This window comes from Stenella coeruleoalba (genome assembly GCF_951394435.1).
Source record: "Stenella coeruleoalba genome assembly, chromosome: 15".
Taxonomy (NCBI): Eukaryota; Metazoa; Chordata; class Mammalia; order Artiodactyla; family Delphinidae; genus Stenella; species Stenella coeruleoalba.
In genome coordinates, this window is record NC_137161.1 from 61,380,520 (window position 1) to 61,408,399 (window position 27,880).

The 27,880-nt window shown below is 47.0% G+C and overlaps 2 protein-coding genes across 3 annotated transcripts in view; one reads left to right on the forward strand and one right to left on the reverse strand.

Annotated features, from left to right (window-relative positions):
* Positions 1-5,308, forward strand: part of BFAR (bifunctional apoptosis regulator) — a 28,447-nt gene extending 23,139 nt beyond the window's left edge. Inside the window, exons 7-9 of one of the 2 annotated variants that reach the window (XM_079946015.1) lie at positions 411-584; positions 2,081-2,283; positions 3,991-5,308. In XM_079946015.1, the coding sequence (XP_079802141.1) occupies positions 411-584; positions 2,081-2,283; positions 3,991-4,183 (570 nt within the window). In that variant the 3' untranslated portion in view covers positions 4,184-5,308. The remainder of the gene's footprint in view (positions 1-410; positions 585-2,080; positions 2,284-3,990) is intronic. The other variant, XM_079946014.1, reaches the window with a different exon arrangement.
* Positions 5,309-6,771: 1,463 nt separating this feature from the next.
* PLA2G10 (phospholipase A2 group X) lies at positions 6,772-20,318 on the reverse strand. Its single transcript, XM_079946016.1, has 4 exons — positions 20,190-20,318; positions 16,659-16,809; positions 14,788-14,894; positions 6,772-6,979 (listed from the first exon to the last, which is right to left on the reverse strand). The coding sequence occupies exons 1-4, from the start codon at positions 20,266-20,268 to the stop codon at positions 6,837-6,839; spliced, it is 480 nt and encodes a 159-aa protein (XP_079802142.1). The 5' UTR covers positions 20,269-20,318; the 3' UTR covers positions 6,772-6,836.
* Between the last annotated feature and the right edge of the window lie 7,562 nt (positions 20,319-27,880).

Consider the following 27,880-nt stretch of genomic DNA (forward strand, 5'->3'; position numbering starts at 1 on the left):
CTGTATGAATTCTGGGCTAAATATCTACAGTAACTTCAGGACTGAGGTCACAGATCTCACTTTTTCTCTACTATGCACAATGCAACACTAAATATTTTGTGCATGAGGCCTTCTGATTTTTTTTATTAAGTGGTGCCCACTGATTACTTTCCCGAAAGGTTGTGTTCTTCTAAATGTGCCTAGGAGCTTGCTTCTCATCCCCCTATCCCTCCCCACCCATGGAGAGAGACTGGATCTTTCTATAATGTAGCCTAACAGATGGATTACTTGGCCCCTTCTTCCCATTCATTCATTCATTCATTCCCAGTGCAAACCACGTGGAGGAGGGCGTGAGACTGCGGAAGGAGCCTGGGTGGGGAGTGGGCAGCTATTGTTGTAACGAGTCCCTGCACCCGCCTCATCCTCTGCAGGCCGTGAACCCAGGCAGGTCCCTGTTCCTGCTGTACGCCCTCAAGAGCTCCCCGAGACTCTGTCTGCTGTACCTCTACCTGTTTGACTACACAGACACCTTCCTGCCCTTCATCCATACCATCTGCCCTCTGCAAGAAGACAGCTCCGGGGAGGACATCATCACCAAGCTTCTGGTGGGTCTGGAGAGGGCCTTGAGTGGCTTCATGCTGCCGTTCCTCAGTGTGGGATGGAATTGGAGACATGGCTGGCGCCTGTCAGGGAAGAGGAAACAACAGAGGCTTCATTTGAATTTTGTAAGGAGAGCCCCTACGAAAGAAAATACAGCAGGAACTTCCCCACTCCCAGAAGCCTGTTTTGTTTCCTGCATTGCATAGCAAGAGGGGTTACCCTCTGGACTTGAAATATTTAGGGGGGAAAAACCCAGCTTTGCTTCTGTTATAAAAGAAGATAGCATAGGTCCAGATTGCCCAAGGGTTAGATCTGTGGGCCCTCCAGCTTGGTAATCTGTCTCTTAACAGGATCCCCAAAGGATGATTATTTGTCCTACCACAAGGCAGGGTTAGTATCCGTCCTGTTGGCCTCAGAATAGTAAGCTGTCATCCAGCTCACTGATGGGAGTCATCAAGTCAGCTGACCACAGGGCCTTTGGCAGGGATAGCTACCCACCACAGCTCTGATGGATTCCTTCAGAACTGTCAGTGGATCGCATTGACTCAGGGTGATTGTGTCTAGTTGGTCATCAGAGGGTAATGTCCTTTACGTTGGTACTTTTGGGGCAGTCCCTCTGATCTGTTTATATCGAAAGTCACATGGATATAGGAATCATCGTATATGATGTTGAAACAGAATTCCTAAATCTCCAAAGACCCTTTTCTAAACACTCAAACCAAATGCCTACCTAACTGACCTCAGCCTTGGGTGTAGTTTTAAGCCTGCAGGTTAGCCCCTTTGCACAGTGTTTCGCTGATTACCCAGTTTTCAGCTGTTCCCTGCCCTTGCTGGACTGGGAGCACAGAGACCCCCTGACCTTTCCGTTTTAAAGAGCCCCATCAACCCTTGCCCACTTATCACGCTGACTTTCTTCTTGGGATGCTCAGTGTCTGCCCCGTTGTACACAGTCTTGCTTGGCTTTCATTAGCCTCTGGATGCTTATGAGTTGTTTAAATGCTCTTGTTACAGATTACCTGCTAATTCTGTAAGGAAAATTTTTCATTTTCCCAAAATTACTTTTTAAAGTTTACTTTTCCCATGACCTGTTATCATTCTACCACAGATGAGCTGTTGAATTGAAATTGTTTGAGCTACCCTTGCAGTGGTGAAGAAATTGTAAAGCTGGTTAATTTTTATTCATTTCAACCTCATTATTAATAATGCTTAGATTACTCATGCTTAGATTTTTTTTTTACTTCTGAGCTTCCACAATTATATAACAAGCATCTCAGTTCAGCCTCTTCGGTAACATTTATCCAGTGTAAGATTAATTATTACAAGGTGAGTTTGTGGGTGGAAATCTCATTTTAGATTGTTGCATATGCGTGTATGTGTATGTATGTTTTAATAAATGTAAAACTCACTGGGATAACCACAGTATTTTGTGTAAAAGTCAATCCTCATGATTTTTTGTGTCCATTTTTATGTAGTTTTATTTACTTGTGTGTTATTTTTAAAGGATCTTAGAGAGCCCACGTGGAAGCAGTGGAGAGAATTCCTTGTCAAGTACTCCTTCCTTCCATACCAGCTGATTGCTGAATTTGCTTGGGACTGGCTGGAGGTCCATTACTGGACGTCACGGTTTCTCATCGTCAATGCCATGTTACTCTCAGTTCTGGAATTATTCTCCTTTTGGAGGACCTGGTCAAGAAGTGAACTGAAGTAAGTGTGTTTTTATGTAGGAGACGGTTGGAGCAACAGAGACTGGGAAAGAAATACCAAGTGGAGGAGAAGTCCTCTGTGGAGTGTTGTTTAGACTCGAGAAGACGCCCCGGGCTCTGGTTTAGAAATACTGCTTAAGCAGCAAACAGGAAAATGCCTTTGTGTTGGGGCTGGGGTGGCTCTGGTGGCGCTCACTGTCAAAGTGCGTCCCATGCGCCTTCTCCCCATGCGATGTGCTGGCTAATTCCTGCGGCGCGGGGCGTGAAGGGCTTCAGTAATTGAGGAATAAACAAGTGAGAAGAAGAGGGTACTTTACGGAAAGCAGCAGTGTGGCAGAGCATAAAGGGATTTGATGAGGAATTCTGTAGGCATGAGTTTTAATCCTGCACTGCCACCAGCTGGAACAGTGATAATTTCTCTGGATTAATGCATAAAATGAGAGTTGGACTAGACAGTCACTGAGTCAAGTGACTCTTGGTTGTAAGTGAGAGAAACCAACCTAAATTGGCTTTCCTACCAAGCGACATGCCCAGTGAAGGCTTCCTGCATGGCTGGACCCAGAGACCCAAATGCTGTCATCAGGGCCACCCTCCCCCTCCCCTCCCCCTCCCCTCCCCCTCCCCTCCCCTCCCCTCCCCTCCCCTCCCCTCCCCCTCCCCTCCCCTCCCCCTCCCCCTCTCCCCTCCCCCTCTCCCTCTCTCCCTCTCCCTCTCTCCCTCCCCTCCCCCCCCCCCTTACAGCTCTGCTCTGTTCAGCCTCAACAACGTCTTTGTTTGGGGGCCCTTGATCACTCTGGGTGTCGATCTGAGCAGCTTAGCAGCCCTGGAGGAAAGAGAGCACTTCTGAGGCTTGTGAAAGCCTGAGGCTCACATGCCTTTGCTCTGATTGGCCCAGCCTGGGTCACAGCCTCCCCCTGCCACCCCAAACCCATCACAAGTGCAGGGGTTTGTGGGCTCCCCGTGTCCAGATGCAGGTGTGCACTCACAGCCTCTCCCCCAACCAGGGGCTAGCTGATGCCCCAACCAGACCACATGGAAGAGAATAGGAGAGGGAGACACCCTAAAGGGAAACTCAAAAGGTGCTTCCAGAAGACAGGGTATGGCTGCTGGGCAGGCAGAAGTAATGCATCAGCACACCAGCATCCTTTCAGCCTGAAACAGCCCATGACGTGAAGGGGTCTTGGCCTCATCCATCAGGAGCAGCCTTATAAAAAGTTCTGAGAACCTGACAAGACTCTCCCTCATTTATTTCAATTCAGCGAACTCACTTATTCAGGCACAGTTGATTGAGCCCCTACTCTGCCCCTGGTTCTCTGCTGGACACCACAGATCTTTTGGTAAAGAAGACAGTTTATACTCTGAAGGCCTGCAGCCTAGCAGAGAAAAGATTATGTTAAATACGTACAAGAGCGACCCAGCGAAGAAGCAGGTGGAGTTGGGACTGTGCTGGGGAGGCCTCGCCTGTGGGACCAGGCGTGGGGACTGGGCGACAGTGCCCTGAGGAGGCACCCTCTAGGCTGCGTCCTGGGAGTTGAAGGTGGAGTGGTCAGGAAAGGTATGTCTGGGGCACTGGGGACAGGAAACAAGGTCTCTGCAGCACTGGCAGCCAGACCGCATCAGGCAAAGGCCCAGGGTCTGAGTGCCTCGGCGCTGTCGTTAGAAACGCCATCACTATTCTGCCTCTCAAATGCTTCTCTTCCTTTTTCAGGACTGTGCCTCAGAGGATGTGGAGCCACTTTTGGAAAGTATCAACACAGGGGCTTTTTGTGGCCATGTTCTGGCCCCTCATCCCTCAATTTGTTTGCAACTGTCTGTTTTACTGGGCCCTGTACTTTAACCCAATTATTAACATTGATCACGTGGTTAAGGAGGTCCGACGGCTGGAAACCCAGGTGTTGTGACTGACGCTGCCCAGCCTCTGAGGGACTCTTCCAGCCTTCCTGCCAGCCAAGCTCTGATGCTTAAGTGTGGCGAGGGGGATGGGGAGCGGACACCCTATTTTCTGCCCCTTGTAAACAAGGTGCCGCTTTGTCTGTCAAAGGCTACAGCCAGGTCTTCTCCCTCTGCCTGTGGCAGCAGGGACTGGCACCCCAGCGCTTGGCTGACAAAGCCACCGTGCCTCCCACCCAGCCACCTTCCTCGTGGGGTCTTGGGAGGCCCAGTCCATGACACCTGGCAGGGACCCAGGGTTCTCAGAGGACATGGAGTGGGTCTCAGTCCCACTTGCGCTAATAACCTCAGAGACTGACACAAGGCTCCCAGGGCAAGTTGGAGCCCTGAGACTGAGCCCAGGCCCAGGCCTGTCCTCTAAGTTAAGTTTAGGAGAACAGGAGATTTTGTCATAGGCATGGCAGTTGCATATAAAAAACACAGAGGAAAAACCAAAATCCGGTTGGCGACTCTGTCTTATTTAAGAGTTGCTAGACGGTTTCAGAGTTAAACCTCTGAAAGGATTCAGTTCAAGATTAGAATGATGGTGGTTAGACTTGCCATCACTGTTTTCTACTTGTAATCGTTGAAAGTTTGCATCTCTTTTTCTGGGGGAATTGAGTGGGATGTCAGGCATTTCATGGAGAGTAATTCCCATCAGGCCGAGCTGCTTCAGTGCTACTTAAAATTGTTGTTCTGGGGTTTACTTTGTTTTGTTTTTAAGAATTTAATTTGTAAAATCCAGGCTAGTCCATTTGTTTAAGGAAACATTTTGTACATTGACCTCCCACCGTACACTCTGTTCTGATGTATAAAACAACAAGTATAATTACACCAAGTGCTGTAATTGTAAATATGAAATGAACTGTGGCCTTTGATTCCCTTCCAGTGTGACAGCAGCAGGTGTGAAAGGCGGTCAACCTGAAGACTGGCCCTGCAGAGATAAGCTGGCATCCAAAATGTTTTTTTGTGACTCCATGAACCATTCATTAACCCTTTGTATCTTTGAAGATTTCACTCAAACTTTGCTTCTGAAAGTTTAAAGAAGTTACTTGAAATAAAAATAAAGATTCTTTTATACAGGTAAAACTTCTATGTAGAGAAAAATAAACTGTTTAGGAAGCATGAAGAAAATCTGCATTGCTCAGTACAACCTACTGGTCACACTTAAGTCCCCCAGCCTGACGTGGACATTGAGCCGAGAAGGAGCCGCGGAAGGTTTCTTAAGTGAAAGGAGGGAGAATGTTTTCTTTCCTCCTGTGTCTGTTCATCAGGCCCTGAGGCTGCCTGACTTTACCTGTTTAACCCTCGTGACCTGCCGGAGACACTGATAGCCCAGCCGATCTGCATGCAGTACCTTCATGTCCCTGGCCTCATGCCTCGCAGGGTTACTCTTCTTTTCAGATGAAGAGATGGAGGCTGGGTGGCACTGGTGGAGCCACCAGCACTCCCTACCTGCCCCCCCCCTTGGCCTCCCCCCACACCATCCCCACCCACTCCCCAAATCATGCTTCAAAGATGAGTAATACCCACACGTGCTCTGTCTGGGGGGGGGGGGATTGCAAAGCAGTCTTGGTGGAGAGCAAACAGGCTGGGCTGGGCTCTCCCTCCTTATCGCCTGCAGGAGGGACAGGCATATCAGAGCCAGGGCCACCGGCTGCCTCTCCGCCCTCAGACCCTCTTGGCTTGGTGTGTCAAAATGGGGAGTCTATTTAAAATATTCAGACCCTTTAAAGCAAGAATTCCATTTCTGCAAATCTCAGTTAAGGAATAATAAAAGGGTGGGAGGGGGGCAAAGATTTATTCACAAGCATGCTCACCACATCAGTAATTGATAAAAGTAGGAAGTATCACCAATGTCCACAAGGTAGCAGTCTATAAAATAGTATCTAATACAGCTGGAAATGTATCTAATACATTTGGAAATGAAGTTTCCAGAGATTTTTTTTAAAGACATGGAGAAATGGAAAAAAGCTTATGAAAATCATACAGTATAGAGTCTCGATTACACTTAACACATTATAGACAAGACCGATGGGCAGCACACTAAGATACTAGAAGTGGTTATTGTGGTTATTTTACTTTTATTTTTTATTTATTTATTTATTTTTTTAGCAGTGCATAGGTACTACTTTCGTAATCAGGAAATAAATTTTAACTGTTAAAGGTGTAGTGGGATAGGGCAGAAGACTCGAGCTAACAACTACTAGACTTGAACTTCACAAGGTTGGGCATCATGTGGCCATTTTGTTTATTGCTTCAGCCCAGAATCGAAAGCAAGGCCAAGCGCATGGTAGGTGTTTGCTCACTTTTGACTACCTGCCATCGGGAGCAGGTTAGAAGACAAGGCTCAGCTCTTTTCATAAAGGTTGAACCTCAAATGGTACCAAACCTAATACAGTCATAAAGTTGTGGTTTTATAAAATAGGCGTGGGACTTTTGACATTAAGCTGGAAACCAAACTGGCTCCAGCCCCAAGTTCGGGACAGGAGTGAAAGCAAACACGAGGGTTTCAGCTTTAACAATTGGCCCCAGCTTCCTCCTGCAAAGAACTGAATAAGGCTGTTATTCCACAAAAAGAAGTTTTATTTCCTTGTGCAAAAAAGACATTTCAAGTCATGCTAGTCAGTCACACTTGGGCGAATCCTTCCCACACAAGAAACGGGGGTAAAGGAGGTACTTTAAGTTGTACTCAGTTTTGGCTAAACAGTAAGCAATCTCCTGGTCACACTTGCACATGAGTTCTTGGCATTTGTCCTCCACTGGTCCTGGAAGAAGTGGGAAAACTGAGGTTAGAGCAGGGACTTGGAGAGACTTGAAGATAAATGCAAGGGAAGCCAGTAAAGCTGGGGACAAGGAAGGGCATAAATTGCATCTGGGTGACACTTTGACAGTTCACCACGTTCTCTCTCTCTCTCTCTCTCTCTCTCTCTCCCTCTCTCTCTCTCTCTCTCTCTCTCTCTCTCTCTCTCTCTCTCTCTCTCTCTCTCTCTCTCTCTCCCCATAACTCCCGAGGGAGGTGATATTCAGCCCATTTTACAGAAAAGGAAATTGAAGTTGCCAGGGGAGTGTTTTCATAGAGGGAGTCCAAAGTCCATATGCCCTTTTAGCTTCTCTTCTGCGTCAGTATTACACTAGTGCATTTAAGGATCCATTTAGATAAGCAGTAGGTGCCTGGGAACCATCCAGGCTGCTTTTTTTCAGAATGCCTTCTCTGCTAGTTCCTAGCTGTGTGGTCTTACCTAAACTTTCTGAGCCAAGTCCTCATGTAGATGGGGGCACCATCCGCTTTGCAGGTTTATTGGGAAGCATGGGTGAGAAAGCCTATGCCCGGCAGGGGCTTGGCCCTACGCGTGTAACTCCATCAATGTTGGTTCTACCTGCATTTCTTTGCCTTTTCTCTCCAGGTCTCTTTCAGATGGTCCTTCAAGAGAACAGTTTGTTCCCATAGCCAACATAATACTCAATGGTGAAAAGCTAAAAGACTTCCCTCTGAAATCTGGAACATGACAAGGATGCCCACTCTTGCCACTTCTATTCAACATAGTATTGGAAGTCCTAGCCACAGCAATCAGACAAGAAAAAGAAATAAAAGGTATCCAAATTGGAAAAGAAGAAGTAAAATGTCATTATATGCACATGACATGATACTGAATAAGAAAATAGTTTGTTTTAGGTAACAATCATATATTCCATCTCTTCCTTCCATCCTGGGCCTACCTTATACAGAGGTGCAAAGGTTGCCACCCAAAGATAAATCTCCTTCTGCCTTGGGAATTCCACTGCTAGAGAGTCATTCCTTTAGGTTGGAAAGACTTTGTGATCTTCAAGTTGTATCTTATTAATTTAGAAGGTATAACAGCTATGGATATGTCATCTGCCTTTGACTGTGGGTTTTTAATTATCCACAAAATGGGAAAAAAAACACCCACTATTAAATCTTGCCAAATTTCTTCCAGAGGCACAGTGAAGCATGAACTCTGGAGGTAGCCAGCTTGGCCATGGATATAGTTCCTTTGGGCACATCACTTCATCCTTCCCAGGCTGTTTCCACAGGGGCCACATGAGGATACTAAAAGTACCTACTTCTAAGGGCTGTTGGGAGAATGAAAAGAGACCAAGTCAGTAAAATCCAGGGCATACAGCAGGTGCTTATGAGCTGCAGCTGACCTCCTTAAGCTGTCAGCTAATCTTTAAAGATCCCCTCTTAAAATGCACAAGTTCCATGGAGATCCTAGCAAGGTGAAGCATGAGACTCAGAAAATTCATCAGCTTCTCTCAGGGCAACACTTGAAGAGCTTGGCAGCACCAGGAGGGGATGGAGCGATGAGTGGGGGAGGGGTGGGGGATGTCAAGCAGGAGGCAGGGGGCCCGGGACCCTCTGTAATGAGCTGAGTTGATTAAAGGTGTTTATCTGCATGACTGCACACAGGGTTTCCCAAACTCAGACCCATAGCAGCTTCAAGATGCTAGCTTTAAATCCCCTTTATTTCTAATAGTAAGTCAATTATTAAATAAATTATGATTTCATTATATTAAATGGTATTAAATTGCATCAAATAAATTCTATCACTGACATAAATGGAAAACCAAAATCTTATACCACAAATATAAGAAACTGACTAAAAAACAAAGAAAGCAAAAACAACAACAAAAACCAATGAAGATAAAGTCCTGATATCAAAGTCTAGTTAAATGCTGTTGCCCACCTGAAAGCTGTGAGCCCCCAAATTGGAGTGTCTTGGTTTAAAGAAAAAGGGAGATTAGCAAGTGTAAGAGAGGTTTACCCTCTCTAGCAGTCAGACTATCGTGCAATTGATACTTCCTCCTTGCCTAATTGGAAAAATTAACAAAGGACTGAGAGGGAAAATCTTTCTCCCTTAAATTCATTTATTAAGCTTCCCAGGGACTTACTTTCCTGGTGGTCCAGTGAGTAAGACACCACGCTCCCAATGCAGGGGGCCCGGGTTTGATCCCTGGTCAGGGAACTAAGATCACAAGCCATGTGGCGCGGCGCGGCCCAGAAAAGAAAAACTGCCTTGGTTATAATTCAGTAAATGGATAACAACAGAAAAAGTCAGGATGATGGGAGCTGGCGTTAACTGTGCAGTTATGCGGAGCCAGGCACTGGGCAAAGAGCTGGCTCTATGGTCCCCATCTCACCCAGTCCTCTCAGGGCAGTGCCATTGGCACCCCAACCTTACAGAGGAAAAATCCAGGAAGGGGTGTGGGGACTGGGCCCCAACTCAGCTCTGCCCGACCCCAGGCCTCCTGGCTTGTCTGCAGGAAGGGAGTAGGGTGTCAACTCGGGGCACTCGCCCACCCTTACAAATTCAAGTTTGTAACAGAGGATTGTTTAATAGAGTTTTTATATATATATATATTAGAGTATAGTTGATTTAGTTAGTTTAGTTAGTTGATCTTTTTAGTTTCAGGTGTACAGCAAGTGACTCAGTTATACATATATCTATTCTTTTAATAGAGTTTTAATGACATGGAAAAGAGCTTATACTTAAGAGGAAAATAAGGGGTACAAAACGCACTGCTATGTTTTTTATGTATTATGCACTCAAAAAAGACAAAACACCACCACCACCACCAGAAGGTTAATCAAATGGATGTCTGGGTAGTGTCAATGGAGTTTTATTTCCCACCAAACTTTTACATTTTCTAATTTGAAACTCTTCTACTTTGAGCCATACGGTGCTTTCATCGTGGAAAAAGCAATCTCAATTAACCAAATTTGAAGGGCAGCTATTTCAAAGTTTAGTTTACATTATTTGTTAGACTTAAAATACCTATACCACTCAGTGCCGAAAGGAGGTGGCTTGTGGGGACTTTGGTGGCCTTCCTCCTCCCTAATCTCTACCAGGTCTCCCTTTAGCCCCTCCCCAGCCTCTACAATAAACATCATTTACATTTTTTAAATGCTCCTGCCGAGTAAATACCCATCCAGGACAAGTTCTCTAACCCCCTTTCAGGCTGCTCTCCAGTCCTTTCTACATATAAATTCTAAGGGCACCTCAGATACACCATTTGACCCAACAGTTCTAGGACTCCATGCTATAAAACCCTCTCACAAGTGCACAAAGACTTAGGAACAGCCATGGTCTCTGCAAAATAAAGTACATTCGTGTCACTGGCCATTCTCAGTTGGGGCCCCCGGGGGGCATTTGGCAGTGTGCGGAGACATCTTTGGTTGTCACGTGGGGGATTGGGGGTGCTACTGGCATCTGGTTGGTTAGAGGCCAGGGACGCCGCTAAACTCTACGATGCCCAGGACGGCCCCCTCACTGGAGAATTTCCAGCCCCAAATGTCCAAAGTGTCAAGATGGAGACACTCTGCCATAGGTGATGTCTGGCTTTAAAAGAATGAGGCTAAAAAAAAAAAAAAAAAAAAAAAAAAAAAAAAAAAAAGAATGAGGCTGACCTAGATGTTCCAAGATGTCCAAGACACTATATTAAGTGAAAAAAAAAATAAAATATACATAGTGTGATCTGATTTTTGCTATTGTTTGGTTACACATGCACAAATCTGGAGGAAAAGATGCCAAACTTAACAGAAGCTAGTTAACTCTGGTGGATGGAGTGTAACTTTCTACATTACAGTGTTTCTGGAATGTTTTAATTTTTCACAAGAAAGGTGGATTAGGTTTGAATCAGAAAAAGCATGTGGATAAATGGATGGATAGACAGATGGACAGATGAACAGATAGATAGATAAAAATAATATGTAAAAATTGGTAAATGAACCAGCTGGTGCAGGAGCCAGCCCTTCTGCCTGTAAAATTTCCAGGGGCCGCTGCACAACAGAGACACGTACACCCTCGGAGCAACGGGACCTGGTGGGGTAGGGATTTCTGAGGAAAGAGCCATTGAAGCTCCAGGGTTGCAACCGGAGGACAGCTGTCTAAGGACAGGGTGACTCGCATGAACACTCCAGCCAGTTCCCCTTCCCTCCCCCATCCATGAGCGAGTCCCTCAGCTCCACCTTCCAGCCAAATATGTCCAGAAGCCCCCCTTCCACCATCTCCACTGCCACCACCTGCCCAAGCCACCTCTCACCCAGATCCCTGGGACAGCTTCATACAGGTGCCTGGCTTCCACCCTTGCTCCCTCCAGCATATGTTCTATGCAGCAGCCAAAAATGCAGTACGGTTAAAATGCAGATCGGATCATGTCCCTCCTCTGCTCAAAACCCTCCCTGGCTCTCCATCTCCCTCAAAGGAAAGCCTCCAACGGCCTGGGGGATCTGGCCCTCATCATTCTATTATCACCTACTACTCTCTCCCTGGGTGACTCTACTCCAGCCTCATCCTCCTCAAACCACCCAGACATTCATCCCTACTTCAGGGCCTTTGCACTGGCTGTTCCCACCACCTCTTCCCACGACTCCTTCATTCCCCAAGTCTCTGCTTCAATGGCATCTTGTCAGTGAGACCTTCTCTGACCCCTGAGCATTCTGGGGTGAGGATACATTTTTACTGAGGCAAAATTCCCAAAACAAAATTTACCACTTTAAAGTGACAAGTCAGTGGTATTCAGTACATTCACAATGTTCTGCCACCATCCCCTCTATCTAGTTCCAAAACATTTTTATCAGACCAAAAGAAACCCCATATTTATTAAGTCACTCCCCAATTCCGCTCTCCGGAGTCCCTGGTAACCACAAATATGCCTTCTGTCTGTGGATTTCCCTAGTCTGGACATTTCATATACATGGAATCATACAATGGGTGACCTTTTGTGTCTGGCTTTTTTTTACTGAGCTTCACGTTTTCAAGGTTCATCTATGTTGTAGTTGGTATAATACTTCACTGCTTTCTCTTCCGACACAGCACTTGTATAAACAATTGGCACAGACGCTATTTACTGCTTTCCTCTTTTTAGACCACAGAGCCTTGCTTCTCTGTTTTGCCCAAAACCTAGGAGGGAGCCTGGCACTGAGTAGATTCTCAATAATAATTTTTGGGAGAATACAGAAAAGCCATACATTGTTTCTGATTCTTATACAAACCCAACACCAGAGTTTTATTATTCCCATTTTACAGATGAGGAAAGTGAGGCTCAGAGGGATTTAGTAACTTATCCAAGGTCACAAAGCTGACCTTGCCTATGCCTCCTTTGTGCTCCCACCCTTTTCCCTGAGCAAGAAAGATCCTTTCAAAAGCAAGGCTGGGTCTCACTGCTCCATGGCCTCAGGAGCCCAACAGCTTCATGTTATTCAAGAATAATAAAAACTGAAGAGGAAACCTAGCTCCCAAGGGTTAAGTTTAAAATAAAGCCCTGCCAGTAAATATTATTATATGCTTAACATTGAAAAAATATATATTTAAGTCAGGCCCATAAATGGAAAATGGGCCACACCTATAATTAAGCAAACAACTATGTTCAGAATGTTTCCAAACAGAATAAGAATATTTTTAGCAAAAAAAAATGCATAATAGATATTTTGGTTCTCTTCGTTTGGTTCAGGGAGGGCAGTTCTGCAAACAGTCACAGACTCCACCAGCAGACACACCAATAAATATTTTACAAACATCATTTTTACATGGTTTGTAAAAATGATTGAAGGAAGAAGAGAAAGGTCTTTAACACATTTCCCATTCAAGGCCCACTTCTCCTCTCCACCCATAGTGGAAGGGGGCAGTTTGGGGACAGGGAATATGCCCAGAAGTGGGCTTATCACCACTATGTTAAGCAAGTCACTTCTTTCCCTGGGCTTCATTTTCCCCAATTCTAAGTGAGAGGGTTGGATGAGATGACGTCTGGGGCGTTTTCAGTCCTTGATGTTATGTCTCCATATTAATTCAGTTTTGCTCTGTGCCAACTCCTAATTCAGAATCAGAGGATACAGCTGCGAATCCATGCATATCTAAGAACATCTTTCTACGTAACCCTTAGGATAGCCTCCTTCCCTCTAGAGGAGAACAAGTCTGCAGAAGCTGGGGTTTTAGTGGAGAATCACACCAGATCCTCAGTTCTCTCAGGTGGAGGTAGTGGGGGTCAGAGAGAGGTTCAGATGAGGATGAGGGATGGAGAAGAGGGTAGGGAAGAAAGTGACAACTTTCATCCAATTTGGTTATCACGTTATAAAACTTCTTCCATCTTTGCAACACCCATCTTCCAGGTAAGGAAACAGGCTCAGAGACATCACTGATCTAAGAGCCAAGTGATTTTCAACAAGAGTACCAAGACTGGGCTTCCCTGGTGGCGCAGTGGTTAAGAATCCGCCTGCCAATGCAGGGGACACGGGTTCAAGCCCTGGCCCAGGAAGATCCCACATGCCACAGAGCAACTAAGCCCATGCGCCACAACAACTGAGCCTGCGCTCTAGAGCCCACGAGCCACAACTACTGAAGCCCGGGCACCTAGAGCCTGTGCTCTGCAACTAGAGAAGCCACGACAATGAGAAGCCTGCGCACTGCAACAAAGAGTAGCCCCCACTCACCGCAACTAGAGAAAGCCCGCGGGCAGCAATGAAGACCCAATGCAGCCATAAATAAATAAACAAACAAATAAATAAATAAAATGATATGGAGCAAGTTAACAATAGTTTTTAAAAAAAAGAAGTGGCCGGTCATGTAAAATGTACAGTGATATCAGGTTATGTTATAATTATCCTCATTAAATACACGCTGCTTGTGGTTAAAGATAGATGATAGATAGGTAGATAGATAGACAGATAAACAGATAGATAGATAATGAAGAATTTTTTTAAGGCCAGAATTAAATTTAGGAATAGAATGGTTTTTGAATAACGTTATAAGCCAGAAACCTACTCTCTTGGTTAAAAAGGACCAGCAAGTGACCCAGGGATGTTTCAGCTAACGTAACACTGAACTGAGACTTTCTCCTAATTTCACAAAATTAGAAGGATTAAAAGAAAATTGAAAGAGAAATTACTTTCTTTTGGGGGGTTCAGGGTTACACAGAACTGTCTTCTTGTCCTTCCCCAAATCCTGGGCTCAGTGAAATAGTGCCTGGTCATCTTCACCGGAGGTTCTGTGTTGGGTCATTTCTTCACCAGACATTAATGACATCTACTAGGCATGAAGCACAGTGACACTGTCACTTCATCCTTACAATAGGCCGGCTTGATTTCCGCCCCCAGTTTACCAATGAGGAAACTGAGGCCCTGAGAGATCAAGGCTTGGCAACGTCACAGAATCTGAATCATGGACTAAGCTGTTGGCCAGAGGCCAGGGTTTGCAAACTCAGACATCCCCTGGGGCAGGCAGTGCTAATGAGCGAAGCAAAGGGGATATATCAGACCCAGGTGTACTCTTCATTTTGACAAATAAATGGGCTCACCATTCCCATTTTTTTTGAAGCATTCAGCCTTTTGACCTACCTTCTGTTTTCCTGGGTCTGATAGAAATATTCCTTTTCCATAACAAAATCAACAGCACAGGAGAAATGAGCTATAGTAACTGACACTTGGCCTCAATGTCAGGCAGACAATAGGGCACAGTGGAGACTGGGGCAGATGGGGAGAGATGGGCCCTGCCTATACTGGGAAGTCCCTCTATGCTCCAGCCAGTGGTTGCTACCGGGTCTGATGCTGGGAACTCACCACACAGGATGTGCTGATTGACACACTGCCAGGAATAGCGCTCCATCTTGGGACTGCAGCCAGCAACCTCGGCACGTTTGTAGCAGCAGTCGTGGGAATGACAGCACCTGTGGGTGGCAGACAGGCAGACCGCCGGGTGGGTGAAGGCAGGGATGCTCTCTTGGCCATCCTCCTGTGCCAGGACTTCGGGTGAGTGAGGACCCACAGGGTGACAGCATCTTCTGGTCCAAGCCTTCTCCCTGAGAATCCCCATCTTGGGAAATAATTCCACCGACCTCAGTGTGTCCTGCGCTGCCTCCATCCCTCTGCCACACTCGAGCCTGGCCCCTGCCTGCCTCACTCTCTGAGTCTCCGAGCTCCAGCCACAGTGGTCTCCTCTCTGTTCCTGGAGCGAGCCACACCCTCCCCATCTCCTGACTTTGCCCACACTCTGCCCCCTGCCTGGGAGAACTTCATGCCCCCTCTTCCTGCTCTAGGTCTCAGCCTGAGTACCCGCCCCACCCCCAGGATGCCATCCAGATCCCACATCTCCCCAGGCTCTGACAGTCTCCTGATCACACCCTCTCCTAAGCCCAGGTTCCTTCCCTCCGGGCAGGTTTTTGATGAGACCCTAATTAGGGAGAAGACTGATTAGCAGCTGTCCTCCCTGACCGAGACCTCTATGAGGGCGGGGCCATTTCTGTCCTGCTCCCCACGGTGTCACTGGTGTCCAGCCTGCCACGTAAGAGCACCTCGAAAGCAACAGTAATGATAATAATAACATACAAATTCCCTGAGAAACACCCACCAATGTCTGTAAACTTGTCCATCGTGCAATCATCCACTGCTCTTGCTTCCATCCAGCCAGCAGCCCCACCCTGCGCTGACCCCTCAGTAGGGTCTGGCAGGGAGACGTCAGCCAGATTCCACTCTGCCCTCAAGGAGCTCCCAGTCTGGCGGGGAGAGGCAGACAAGCCACCAGGTGCCACGTGTGTGGCGAGAAGTGCTGGGATGTGGGGTTAGGAGAGGGGCTTCTGGGAGCCAGAGAAGTGCCAGGCCCAGCTGGGCTTCAGGGAAGGCTTCCTAGAGGAGGTGAGGCCTGGGCTGCACCTGGAAAGATGTGCAGGAACTAGACAGCCAGAGTGTGGGAGGGAGGGCAGGGCCCATGGCAGGAGCCTCCAAGGCACGAGGCTGGATAAAGATCTGTCAGTGACAGCTACATCCTCCGAGCTGGGAAGAGACAGTCACATTCCACGCCCCTGCCCCCCACCAGCACTAAGTGGAAATGGTGAGTGGCTGTGTCTCTTTAAGCCTCAGGGACCTCATCTGTAAAACGAGGATCACCATCACACCTGCCTCCTCGGATGGCCGTGGCCCCGAGGGCAAATGAAAGGAAGTCATGGCAAGATCCAAGCCCGCAGCCTCGCACAGAACAGGCCCTTCTCACACAGCAGCAGAGGGCAGTGATGGGGGCGTGAATCTAGCCAGGCTGCCTGGGTTCAAATCCCAGTTCCCACCCCTCACTCTCTATGTGGCCCCAGGCAAGTTGATCTCTCTGTGCCTCACTTTCCTCATCTCTGAAATGGGGGTTTGTGAGGGCTCGAAGGGGTTCTCAGAACAGTTCTGATGCATAATAAGTCTGATCAATGACGTGCAATTTTTTTCAGCTAACATAATCAATCACTCCATGGCCAGACGGTGGGGGGGGCAGCTGGCACCACAGTTTGGCCTCATTGGCCGTGTTGCCCAGGATGCCCTCTGCCTGCAAGTAGTACCGCGTGCTGGGATCTTCCTAGCCCAAACCCCAACCTCGTTTTTGGGTATTTCCTCATAGGTGATATTTCCTTCCTGACCCCAGGGGGTGGAACCTTCTGGCCCCAGCATGCACTCACCAGTCAATGGCATCCCTGGGCTGGCCATGGCCACCCAGGCCACAATAGCAGCCGTAGTTCATGTAGGCCATGGCGGTGCGGATGCCAGCACAGTGCACAGTCCCTGCCAGTTCTATGAGCCCACGTCGGTGCACATGTGACCTCTGGGAAGCTGGGGTGGGTAGGGGGAGACAAATGTTAGAGGCTGCAGGTGGGGGCTGCCCTGGCTCTGGGGAAGGGCAGCAGCCTGAAAAGGGCCTGGATGACTGTCTCAGTTTGAATCCTGCTTCTTATTCCTAGCTGTGTGACCTTGGACAGCTCAACCTCTCTGTGCCTTGGTTTCCTCATCTGTGAATGATGGGGAATGAGGGGAATAAGGGGACCTCACTCCCAGGAATGGAATGAGATCATGCATGTAAAGCACCCGGCACACAATGAGCTCTAACTATTGTTATCAATACCTTCAAGGCAGCCATGAAGGAGAAAACAGGTCACAGAGCCACAGCATCTGAAACAACTCACACCTCTGGGCCTTTGCACAGGCTGTTCCCTCTTCCTGGAATGCCCTGATCCCCAATCCTTTGCCCTTATCAACTCCAGACAGAGTCAGATTGCAAGTCGCACATCAAACGTCTGTCCAGTTGCCCGTGCTGGGCACTGGACATCAGAAGTGAGCTGAACAGAGTCCCTGCCATCAAGGCGGGCTCCTTTGCGGGGGCTTCCCTCTCCCTGGGTCTCCACTGCCCCCACCACTGCCCTCCAGACTCTGGCTCAGGGCCCTTTGCATCTCTTATTTTCACTGCCCGGCACAGCTTCCTCCCACACGGGGAGGCCCTGCGGCCACATCCCAGCCATTTTTCTGGATCCCCCATGTGGCTGTGACACATAGCAGTACATAGTTGGTGCGACTGGAACCCCTGCATCTCACATGGAAGAAAGAGGAGGCCCAGGTGGGAAGGACAACCCTAAAGTCACACAGCCCACAAGAACCTGACCTGACTGGGGGTTTCTGACTCCCAATCCAGTGCTCCTTCCTCCTTGCCCAAGGAGGAAGGGAGCCCTGCCAGGGTGACAGAGCTTAGGGGCATCAAGGGGTCCACTGCTCGGGGTAAGGGGCCTCCAAACCTGCTGTGAGCTGGGCATCAGAGAATCCCAGAGCCACTCCTTCTTCTGGTGAGGGCCATGAGTCCACTCTGGCGCTTAGTCAAAATACACAATCAGCCACAGTAAGGAGATGTTATCACTGGGACCTCGCCCTGCACCGGGCACTGTGCTCCCCAATTTATAGGCGACATCTGTTGTCAACTTCCTTGTCTCACGGGTGGCTATTCTCCCACTTACAGATGGAGAGACTGAGGCTACGAGAAGCAAAAGGACCCATCCCAGGTCTCAGAGCTGGTGAGCTGGTGAGCAGAAACTCGTGCCCAGGTCGGCCTGATTCCTGGGAACCCGCTCTCTGCCCACTGCTCCAGGACTGAGGATCCAGAGGAGATTTTTGCATTGCCTTTAATCATCATGTCTGTTTCAAGTCTTTTTATCTGGAACAAGAATTTATCATGCTGACTTTTCTGAAGAGTCCAAACCAAAATTCAATTCAATTCAATTTTTTTTTTTTTTTTTTTTTTTGGCTGTGCCGCGTGGCTTGCGGGATCTTAGTTCCCCGATTGGGGATAAAAGTGGTGTCCCCAGCGATGGAAACTCGGTGTCCTAACCACTGGACCACCAGAGAATTCCCTCAATTTTGTTTTTTTCTCAGTGGGAAAAGCAGCATATTCGTATAGGGGACTGGAGATAAGTTAAATAGAAACAAAATGTAAAAACGAGTTTAGAGTTAAAAGCTTTGCCTTCCTCTCTGGATGACCCGTCCTCCTCTCACAGGACTTCCTGAGTGCTGCCCCCAGTTGCCCACACCTCTGCTTGAAACCTCCCCAGGCTCCCGTCCCCCTCCAGGTAAAGCTCAGGGTCCTCACTGATCAGAGGCCCTGCAGGAGCTGACCCTCCCCCCGCTCCAGCACCCTCTCTCAACGTGCCCCACATGGACCCCACTCATCATGTCCTGTTCCTCCAGTTAAACTGCCTGTCACATACACCCCACGCTGCAAGTGCCCTCACCCCATCCTCACCCAGCTCACCCATCACCTCCTTCTAGAATCTGCTTCACCCCCATGTGACCACAGGGGACCTTGTCACGCTGTGCCACTGTCTGCTCATGGGCATGACCCTTCAGCCTGGACAGATCTCTGCTGCAGGCAGCTCCGGATCCCCTGGCATGCAGTGGGCTTTCAGAAAAGCTTCCTGGACCCCTGGATCCACCAAGCCCCATGGAACACTCCCAGTCTAAGCACATCTGGGGACTTCCCTGGCGGTCCAGTGGTTAAGACTCTGTGCTGCCACTGCAGGGGCGTGGGTTCCATCCCTGGTCAGGGAACTAAGATCCTGCGTGCCACGTGGTGCAGCCAAAAATAAATAAAATGAAATAAAAACTTGAAAAAGAAATAAGCACATCTGACAGGACCCCAGTTCCAAACCCACACCCTAAAGCTGTCCCCAGAGGTCTCCCCACCCTGACCTGACCCACCCTCTGGCATCTCAGGGTCCTGGACTCAGCCCTAGGGAGAACCCAGGCATGGGTGGACACCCAGCACTGGATTTGTAACCAAGGCAAACACTCCCTCCATGCCAGCTTAGGTGGGGCAGGTCATTCTGGGGGCTGTTTGCTGTGTCTGCCCACAACAGCCTCTGCTGGGAATGCCAAGGCTGTCCAGGCTTCCTGTGGGTCTGAGGGTGTGTGTGTGTTTGTGTGTGTGTGCTTCTCTCTGTATGTGTGTCCACATGGGGCTGTCTCGGTATCCCTGAGTGTGGGTGTGTGGGTGTGTGCGTTTCCCTTGCGGTGTCTTTGCCTGTGTCTGTGTGTGAGCCTGTCCGTGAGCCCAGCACCTGAGTGCCCAGATGAGGCTGGGGGCGTCCTGTGCCTGTGTGTCTCTGTGCTTGTGGCGTCTGCACATGTCCCTGTGGGTAATATGCCAAGGGGACCTATCCGAGGGTGACGTCTGGGGTGGTTGAGAAGGGGACATTGCGTTCTTCCCCGACCCCAGGTAGGGCTGGGCCCCTTCTTCCCCTGCTCCTTTCAGCCTCTCGTGTCCCCCTGGTGGTCCTACTGCAGACCCCAGGGACAGGTGGAGTGAAGGCTCAGTTCACGGGGCACCAGGCCAGGTGGATGGGGAGGTCTGGTCACTGGAGAGGGTGCCAGTGAGTGGAGAGGGTTTTGGGGGAGGACACTGAGGCCCTGGGGGAGGACTGGGCTAGTTCTGGGTCCCTGGAAGCTGTGAATGAGGGGCTCTAGGGGAGGACAGGGGTGACAGTGCGGGGGGACAGGGCTCCCACGAAGCTGGGAAGCAACGTGTGGGTGGACCACAGAAAGTAGGGCTGGGGGCTGTAGGGCTCCTGGATCCCCTGGGAGGGCTGGGGAGGCAGGGCTCCTGGCACCCTGGGGAGGACTGGAGGAGCCCCAGGAACTCCTGGGTCCTTGGAGGGGGCCCATCCCTCACTCACCTGAGCTGAGCCCGAGTCCGGGTCCCAGTAGCAGCAGCAGCGACAGCCCTACTGGCGGGCACAAAGACAGTGGACCCATCGGAGGGTGGCAGGAGTGGGGCGGTCTGTTGGGCCAGTGTAGTCACCGAGCCCGGCCGAACCCCCTCCCCGAGGCCCCGCCCCCGGTCTCTCTCGCGCGCGGGCCCGGGCGGAGCCACCAGGGGCGGCACGTGGGGCGGTGCTGGGAGGCCGTCGGGGCCTCTGCATCTTGATCACGAAAGGGGGCCGGGCCCGCGGGGCGAATTCGGCCCCGGGATGTCTCGGATTGGGGATTGCGGAGAATTACGGAGGAAAGGAGTTTAGCACAGGTCGGGTCGCGGAGCAAATGCGAGGTACTCTGTCGGTATTATCATCACCTGCGGGCAGCTCCCAGCGCTCACCTGGGCGTCCGACGAGAGGAGACTTGGAGGGGAAGGGACTGGAACGCTCTTTAAAACTTTAAATGTGGGAAGCCTGGCGTCCCTGATTCCCCTGAAACCAGCTCTCCCGAGGGGGGCAAAGACCTGCTCAACGTCACAGAGTGAGTTCTGGTAAAAGACAGAGCACCAGTGGTGGGAAAGGGGAGTGAAGCTGCAGCTGTGTCTGAGCAAGCCCCCCACTCCACTCCCTCCCTCCCCTTCTCAGGCTCTTCATCTGGTCGAGGGCAACAAGGCCTCTGAGGGCCCTTGTGAGGCCGGGAAGAGGTACACAGTAGGTGCTCAGTATCAAAAAGAGATGACAGTCGTGGCACACATCTGTCCCCCTTTGTCCCTGGTGCTAGCCCTACCCAATTAGTCATAACTACTTCTGAGAGTGGAACCCTGGACCCCTCCCCATCCCCACTGCCAAGCCCTCCTAAAGATACTGGCACCTAAGGTGACGTCACATCTCACCTGCTACAGTGTGCTAAGGGCATCCAGTGCATGATCTTATCACAACCTCAGATCCCTGGTGTCCCCATCTTCACAGGAAGAAACTGAGGCTCAGAGAAGCTAAGAACCAAGAAGCAGGGGAAGCCAGACTCAAATTCATTTCTACATGGTGCCAAACTCCTGTCTGCCTCCTATGAAAGCCTGCGGCATCAGGGCATCCATGTGCCACACTCTGAGGTTACTCTCTCCTCACGGGAGTGAGCTCCTCAAGGCAAGACCTAGGTCTCTCCTCTTGAACGCCCAGCACTGGCTTGCCTGGCACAAAACAGGTATCCAATTAAGGCTTGTCCAAACAGCTTATGGGTTTCAGACTCTCCAAAACATGGGGTAAAAACCATTTTCTTTCTTCTGAAGGTCTCCATGGGCAACAAGGGATAAATTATCCCACATAAATCTAGGGAGAAAGACTTTTTTTTATGAATCAGAAAAGCAATTTAGTGTCAATAATGTATTAATCCGGGGACTTCCCTGGTGGCACAGTGGTTAAGAATCCTCCTGCCAATGCAGCAGACATGGGATCGATCCCTGGTCCGGGAAGATCCCACATGCCGTGGAGCAACTAAGCCCGTGCGTCACAACTACTGAGCCTGTGCTCTAGAGCCCACGAGCCACAACTACTGAGCCTGCATGCCACAACTACTGAAGCCTGCACGCCTAGAGCCCATGCTCCGCAACAACAAGAGAAGCCACCGCAATGAGAAACCCACATACCACAACAAAGAGTAGACCCCACTCGCCACAACTAGAGAAAGCCCGTGCGCAGCAACGAAGACCCAAAACAGCCAAAAATAAATAAATTTTTTAAAAATGTATTAATCCGGTTGATGAAGAGTCCATACCTCGCACTGCCCTCCTTCAAATGTGAAGATGCTGCTGTGTCTGTCTCACCTCTGCAAGGCTTTGTGCCTGAGATCCTCTTCTGGTTTAGGGAGAAAGATTTTTGCTTTCAGGAAGTTCCCAATCACTATGCATGGAGGAAAACTCATTTATACTGATGTGTTCATTATAATTAAGAAGTCAGGAAATCTGTTCGCAATATTGGAACTTTTGTACCCCAAACTACTGTTTTAACTGGTTATCCTCAATCATCTGCAAAGCTCATTTATGCAGAATAATTTGTTCCCAAATATGTTAAATAATTGGAGCATTGAGACCATCACCAAATATACTAATGACCTACTCTCTCCTTAATTAACATATTTAAAATAACCTAAATTATAAGTCTGGTCCAGAGGGGCCTCCGTTGAATGTGCTGAGAGATGAGGGGAAATGACACAATGCGAATGGAGCCAAAGCACCTCACTTGCTAAGGGTGAGTTAAGCATATCAGTTAACTGTGTCCTAGTGTTGGTCTCAGTCTAACTACATCTTCAGTTTTCATCCTGGTCTATGACAAAAGGTTGCTACAATGTTTGGTGAGTAAAATGATTTCTTCTAGGTGATCGAAGTGGGTGCTCTTCTATGATTAGAAGATAAAATAACTCTATGCATACAGTGGAGCATGTGAATCTATGCACATGCTCCAGCTTTTGAGACCACAAATAATAGAGCAGTGAATCCTGATACAGACCAGCACACCCTTTAACCCAGCAACTCATTTCTAGAAATAGCTCTAAGAAAATAAACTCCTCAGACAAGATTTATACACAAAGTTGATCCTTAACAAAGAGCAAAAACCTAGAAACACCCTAAATATACAACAATTAAAAGGTAGTTAAATTATGAGATTTTCATATGGTAAAATATGCATTCATTCTAATATAGAGTGTTTTTGAAGAATATTTAATGGTCATTTTAAAATACTTTAAAAAGTAGAAATTTACAGTGTAATACTGCCTTTATACTTACAGATCATACAACAGAGAGAGAGCCATATATAGACATATCTATATGCATATACCCACTACACATGCTTACATGGGGCTGTCTCTGGAACAAGCAGAAGAGTGAAGAAGAGAAATCTGGAAAATGAACGAAGCATATCGAAATGGTTACTGGTTATCTTCTGTTGGTGCAATTGCACGATTCTTATTTTTATCTTTGTATCTTTATTTTCCAAATTTCTATGAGAACCTAAACTCTTGTGATTCAGAGAAAAAAATTAAAATTAAAACAAAATCAGATTAATAAACTGTAATTCAAGAAAGCTTGTCTATTGAAAAATTATCTTGATATTATTCTGAAAACTCAGAGACACAGATATAAGGATAAAGATACCCATCCATTTTGGGTTTCTGTTTTGCGGTTTTTGAAAAAACTTTATATCCCTGTGGTTACCAGGGGCTGCGGGAAAGAAGAGGGGAGTTGTTGTTTAATGAGTACAGAGTAAAACAATATGCATTTACCTCTTGATTCAGGAATCCCATTCTAAGAATCTGTCACAAAAATATATTGGCAAAAAAATGAAATGGCATATGCTCAAGGCTATTCATTTTAACAGTTTTATAACAGCAAAGTAATGGAAAAAACATAAATGCCTATCAATAGGGGAATAAATAGGGTACAACCTTACAATTTTAATAAGTTTTCATCAGAAACAGTACAGCTTCTTAATTGAAGTAGAGTTAATATACAATATTATGTAAGTTACAGGTGTGTAATATAGTGATTCACAATTTTTAAAGATTATACTTTATAGTTATTATAAAATATTGGCTATATTCTCATATTGTACAATATATACTTGTAGATTATTTTATACATAATAATTTATACCTCTTAATCCCCTATCCCTATATTGCCCCTCCCCCCTTCCCTCTCCCCACTGGTAACCACCAGTTTGTTCTCCATATCTGTGAGTCTGTTTCTTTTTTGTTATATTCACTAGTTTATTGTATTTTTTAGATTCCACATATAAGTGATATCATACAGATCCCGAATAGCCAAAACAACCTTGAGAGAGAAGAACAGAGCTGAAGGAATTATGCTCCCTGACTTGACTATGCTTCAAAGCTACAGTAATCAAAACAGTATGGTACTGGCACAAAAGCAGATACATAGATCAATGGAACAGAATAGAGAGCCCAGAAATAAACCCATGCACTCATGGTCAATTATTCTACAACAAAGGAGACAAGAATATGCAATGGAGAAAAGACAGTCTCTTTAATAAATAGTGCTCTGGAAAACAGTACAGATACCTGTAAAGGAATGAAATTAGAGCATTCTCTAAGACCATATACAAAAATAAACTCAAAATGGATTAAATACCTAAATTAAAACTGAAAACCACAAACCTCCTAGAGGAAAACACAGGCAGAACACTCTTTGACATAAATCGTAGCAATATCCTTTTGGATCTGTCTCCTAAAGCAATAAGGAGCAATAAGGAAATAAAACCAAAAATAAGCAAATGGGACCTAATTAAACTTAAAAGCTTTTGCACAGCAAAGGAAATCGTCAACAAAACAAAATGACAACATACTGAATGGGAGAAAATATTTGCAAATTATATGACCAATAAGGGGCTAATATTCAACATATGTAAACAGCTCATACAACTCAACATCAAAAAACAAACAACCTGATTTTAAAATGGGCAGAAGAGGGCTTCCCTGGTGGCGCAGTGGTTGAGAGTCCGCCTGCCGATGCAGGGGACACGGGTTCGTGCCCCAGTCCGGGAAGATCCCACATGCCGCAGAGCGGCTAGGCCCGTGAGCCATGGCCGCTAAGCCTGCGCGTCCCGAGCCTGTACTCCGCAACGGGAGAGGCCACAACAGTGAGAGGCCCGTGTACCGCAAAAATAAAATAAAATAAAAATAAAAAGCAGCCCAAAAAGCTTAACAAACACCTCACCAAAGAAGATATACAGATGGCAAAGAAGCATGTGAAAAGATGCACCACATTATATGTCATCAGGGAAATGCAAATTAATACAACAATGCAGTACTATTACACACCTATTAGAATGGCCAAAATCCAGAACACTGACAACACCAAATGCTGGCAAGGATGTGCAGCAACAGGAATTCTCATACATTGCTAACAGGAATGCAAAATGGTACAGCCTCTTTGGAAGACAGTTCAGCAATTTCTTACCAAACTAGACATACTCTTACCATAAGATCCAGCAATTACACCCCTTGGTATTTACTCAAAGGAGATGAAAGTTTCTGTGCACACAAAAACTTGCACATGATGTTCGTAGCAGCTTTAACCATAACTGCCAAAACTTGGAGGCAACCAATATGTCTTCCAGTAGGTAAACTGATAAACTGTGGTACATCTAGACAATGGAATATTACTCAGTGCTAAAATGAAACGAGGTATCAAGCCATGGAAAGCCATGGAAGAACCATAGTGCATACTACTAAGTGAAAGAAGCCAATCTGAAAAGGCTACATACCATATGATTCCAACTATATGATATTCTGAAAAAGGCAAAGCTATGGAAACAACAAAATGATCCATGGTTGCAGGGGCTGGGGGGAGATGAATAGGCAGAGCATGGAGGACTTTAGGGCAGTGAAAATACTCACAGTAAGTTAAATACTCACAGTAAGTTAAACAGTAAGTTAAAACAGAGCCAATTAGATCTTTAAATTTACTTGGTTGAACTTTGTTTTTTACAGGTATTATAATGATGGATATATGTTGTTATACTTTTGTCCAAACCCATAGAATGTACAACACCAACAGTGAACCCTAAGGTAAACTATGGACTTTGAATGATTATGATGTATCAATGTAAGTCCATCTTTGGTTAAAAAAAAAAGTACCATTTGGGAATTCCCTGGCGGTCCAATTGTCAGGACTTGGGCGTTTTCACTGTGGGGGCCCGGGTTTGATCCCTGGGGATCGGGTTTGGGAACTAACCGTGTGATGTGGCCAAAAGAAAAAAAAAAAGTATCATTCTGGTAGGTGATGTTACTAACGGGGGAGGCTACCCATGTGCAAGGGCAGGAGGTATTTGGGAAATCTCTGTACCTGCCTCTCGATTTTGTTATAAACCTAAAACTGCTTTTTAAAAATGAAGTCTTTTTAAAAAATTCTACTTCAGTTTAAAGCTCCACTCTCATAAAGGATGTAAGGTTTTCCCTCTCACCCATTTTACAGGTCAGAGCTGAAATGGAGGGGGCAGGACATCATCTAGGGTCTTCATAGAGAGGTGCATGAACCATAGGGAATAAACAAGAAAATGCACTGGGGTGTGGGAGAAAAGATTAAAGCTTCTACTTACGTTTATTTATTTATTTTTAATTAATTAATTAATTTATTTTTATATTTGGCTGCATTGGGTCTTTGTTGCTGTGTGTGGGCTTTCACTGGTTGTGGCGAGCGGGGGCTACTCTTCGTTGCGGTGCATAGGCTTCTCATTGCAGTGGCTTCTCTTGTTGAGGAGCACGGGCTCCAGGCACGTGGGCTTCAGTAGTTGTGGCTCGCGGGCTCTACAGCGCAGGCTCAGTAGTTGTGGTGCACAGGCTTAGTTGCTCTGTGGCATGTGGGATCTTCCCGGACCAGAGCTCGAACCCATGTCCCCCACATTGGCAGGCGGATTCTTAACCACTGCACCACCAGGGAAGCCCTCCCAGAGTCTTTAGAGTACTCTTGTGCATGATGAAACTCCAGGCATATGTAGCATTTCGCAAACCCACTTGACAAAGAAACTTTCTATTTGTGAAGCATCTCTCTGGGGATGAGCATTCTGTGGAACACCATCAAAGAAATACTTGAGTGCTGGCAATAGCTGAGTTAGACGTAACTTAAGAGATTCCTCATCTACTGTAAAAGATTTACCAGCTCTAAAAGGTAGTAGAGTCCTTCTGGCTTGTGCATGTCTTTCTGCCCTCCCACGCCCAACTTCTCAACTTTTATAACTGTTTCCAGCTGACAAACTGTACGTGGCACTTAAATGAGTGATGATTTTCTCATCTAATCATAGGATTTCAACCCTGGTAGCCAAAAATGTTACCTCTTTCCTGTAGTAGCTGTTCTTTTTTCTTTTCTTTTTTTTTTTTTTTTTGATGTGGATGCTTTTTAAAGTCTTTATTGAATTTGTTACAATATTGCTTCTGTTTTATGTTTTTTGGTTTTTTAGCTGCGAGGCATGTGGGATCGAACCCACACCCCCTGCATTGGAAGGCGAAGTTTTAACTACTGGACCGCCAGGGAGGTCCCCCTGTAGTAGCTGTTCTTAATTTGTTTCAGAATCGCCCTGTTAAAGAAGTATTTGAGTACCTATGATATGACAGGCACTAAATCTGCAAGAAATAGACAAGTGTTCTGTTGAGTTGGAGGAGAGCCAGAGGACCTACATAGGTAAGGAGAAATTTAGTAGAGAAGAGCCAGCACGGCCCCTTGCCTTACAGAAGACATGGGGATTAAACAACCAGCCAGTGGGCCACTAGGTGCTGGACTTGACTCTCTTCTCATTGCTCTCTGCATATTTCTTCAGGGTGATCTTTCTTATTCCATAGCCTCAGCTACTTTCTGGTTGGGGATGTTTCCCACACCTGGTTACATCTATCTCAGATTGGAGATGTTCCCCTTAGACCTATCTACCTAGATCTTGGCCAAGCATTTAATTCTGACATGCCTGCAGCAGAATTCATCCTTCTTATTCCAGAACTGGTCTTTTCCTGTGCATCCAATCTTAGAAAATGTAGCTACTATAAGTGTAGTTACTCAAGACCGCTGATCCCAATTCCTACACCACTTACTCCCCAACTTCCCCTGCACACACCATCAGTCATCAAGGCTTTTTCATTTGTCATCAACACTCCCGTCTCTACTAATACTGCT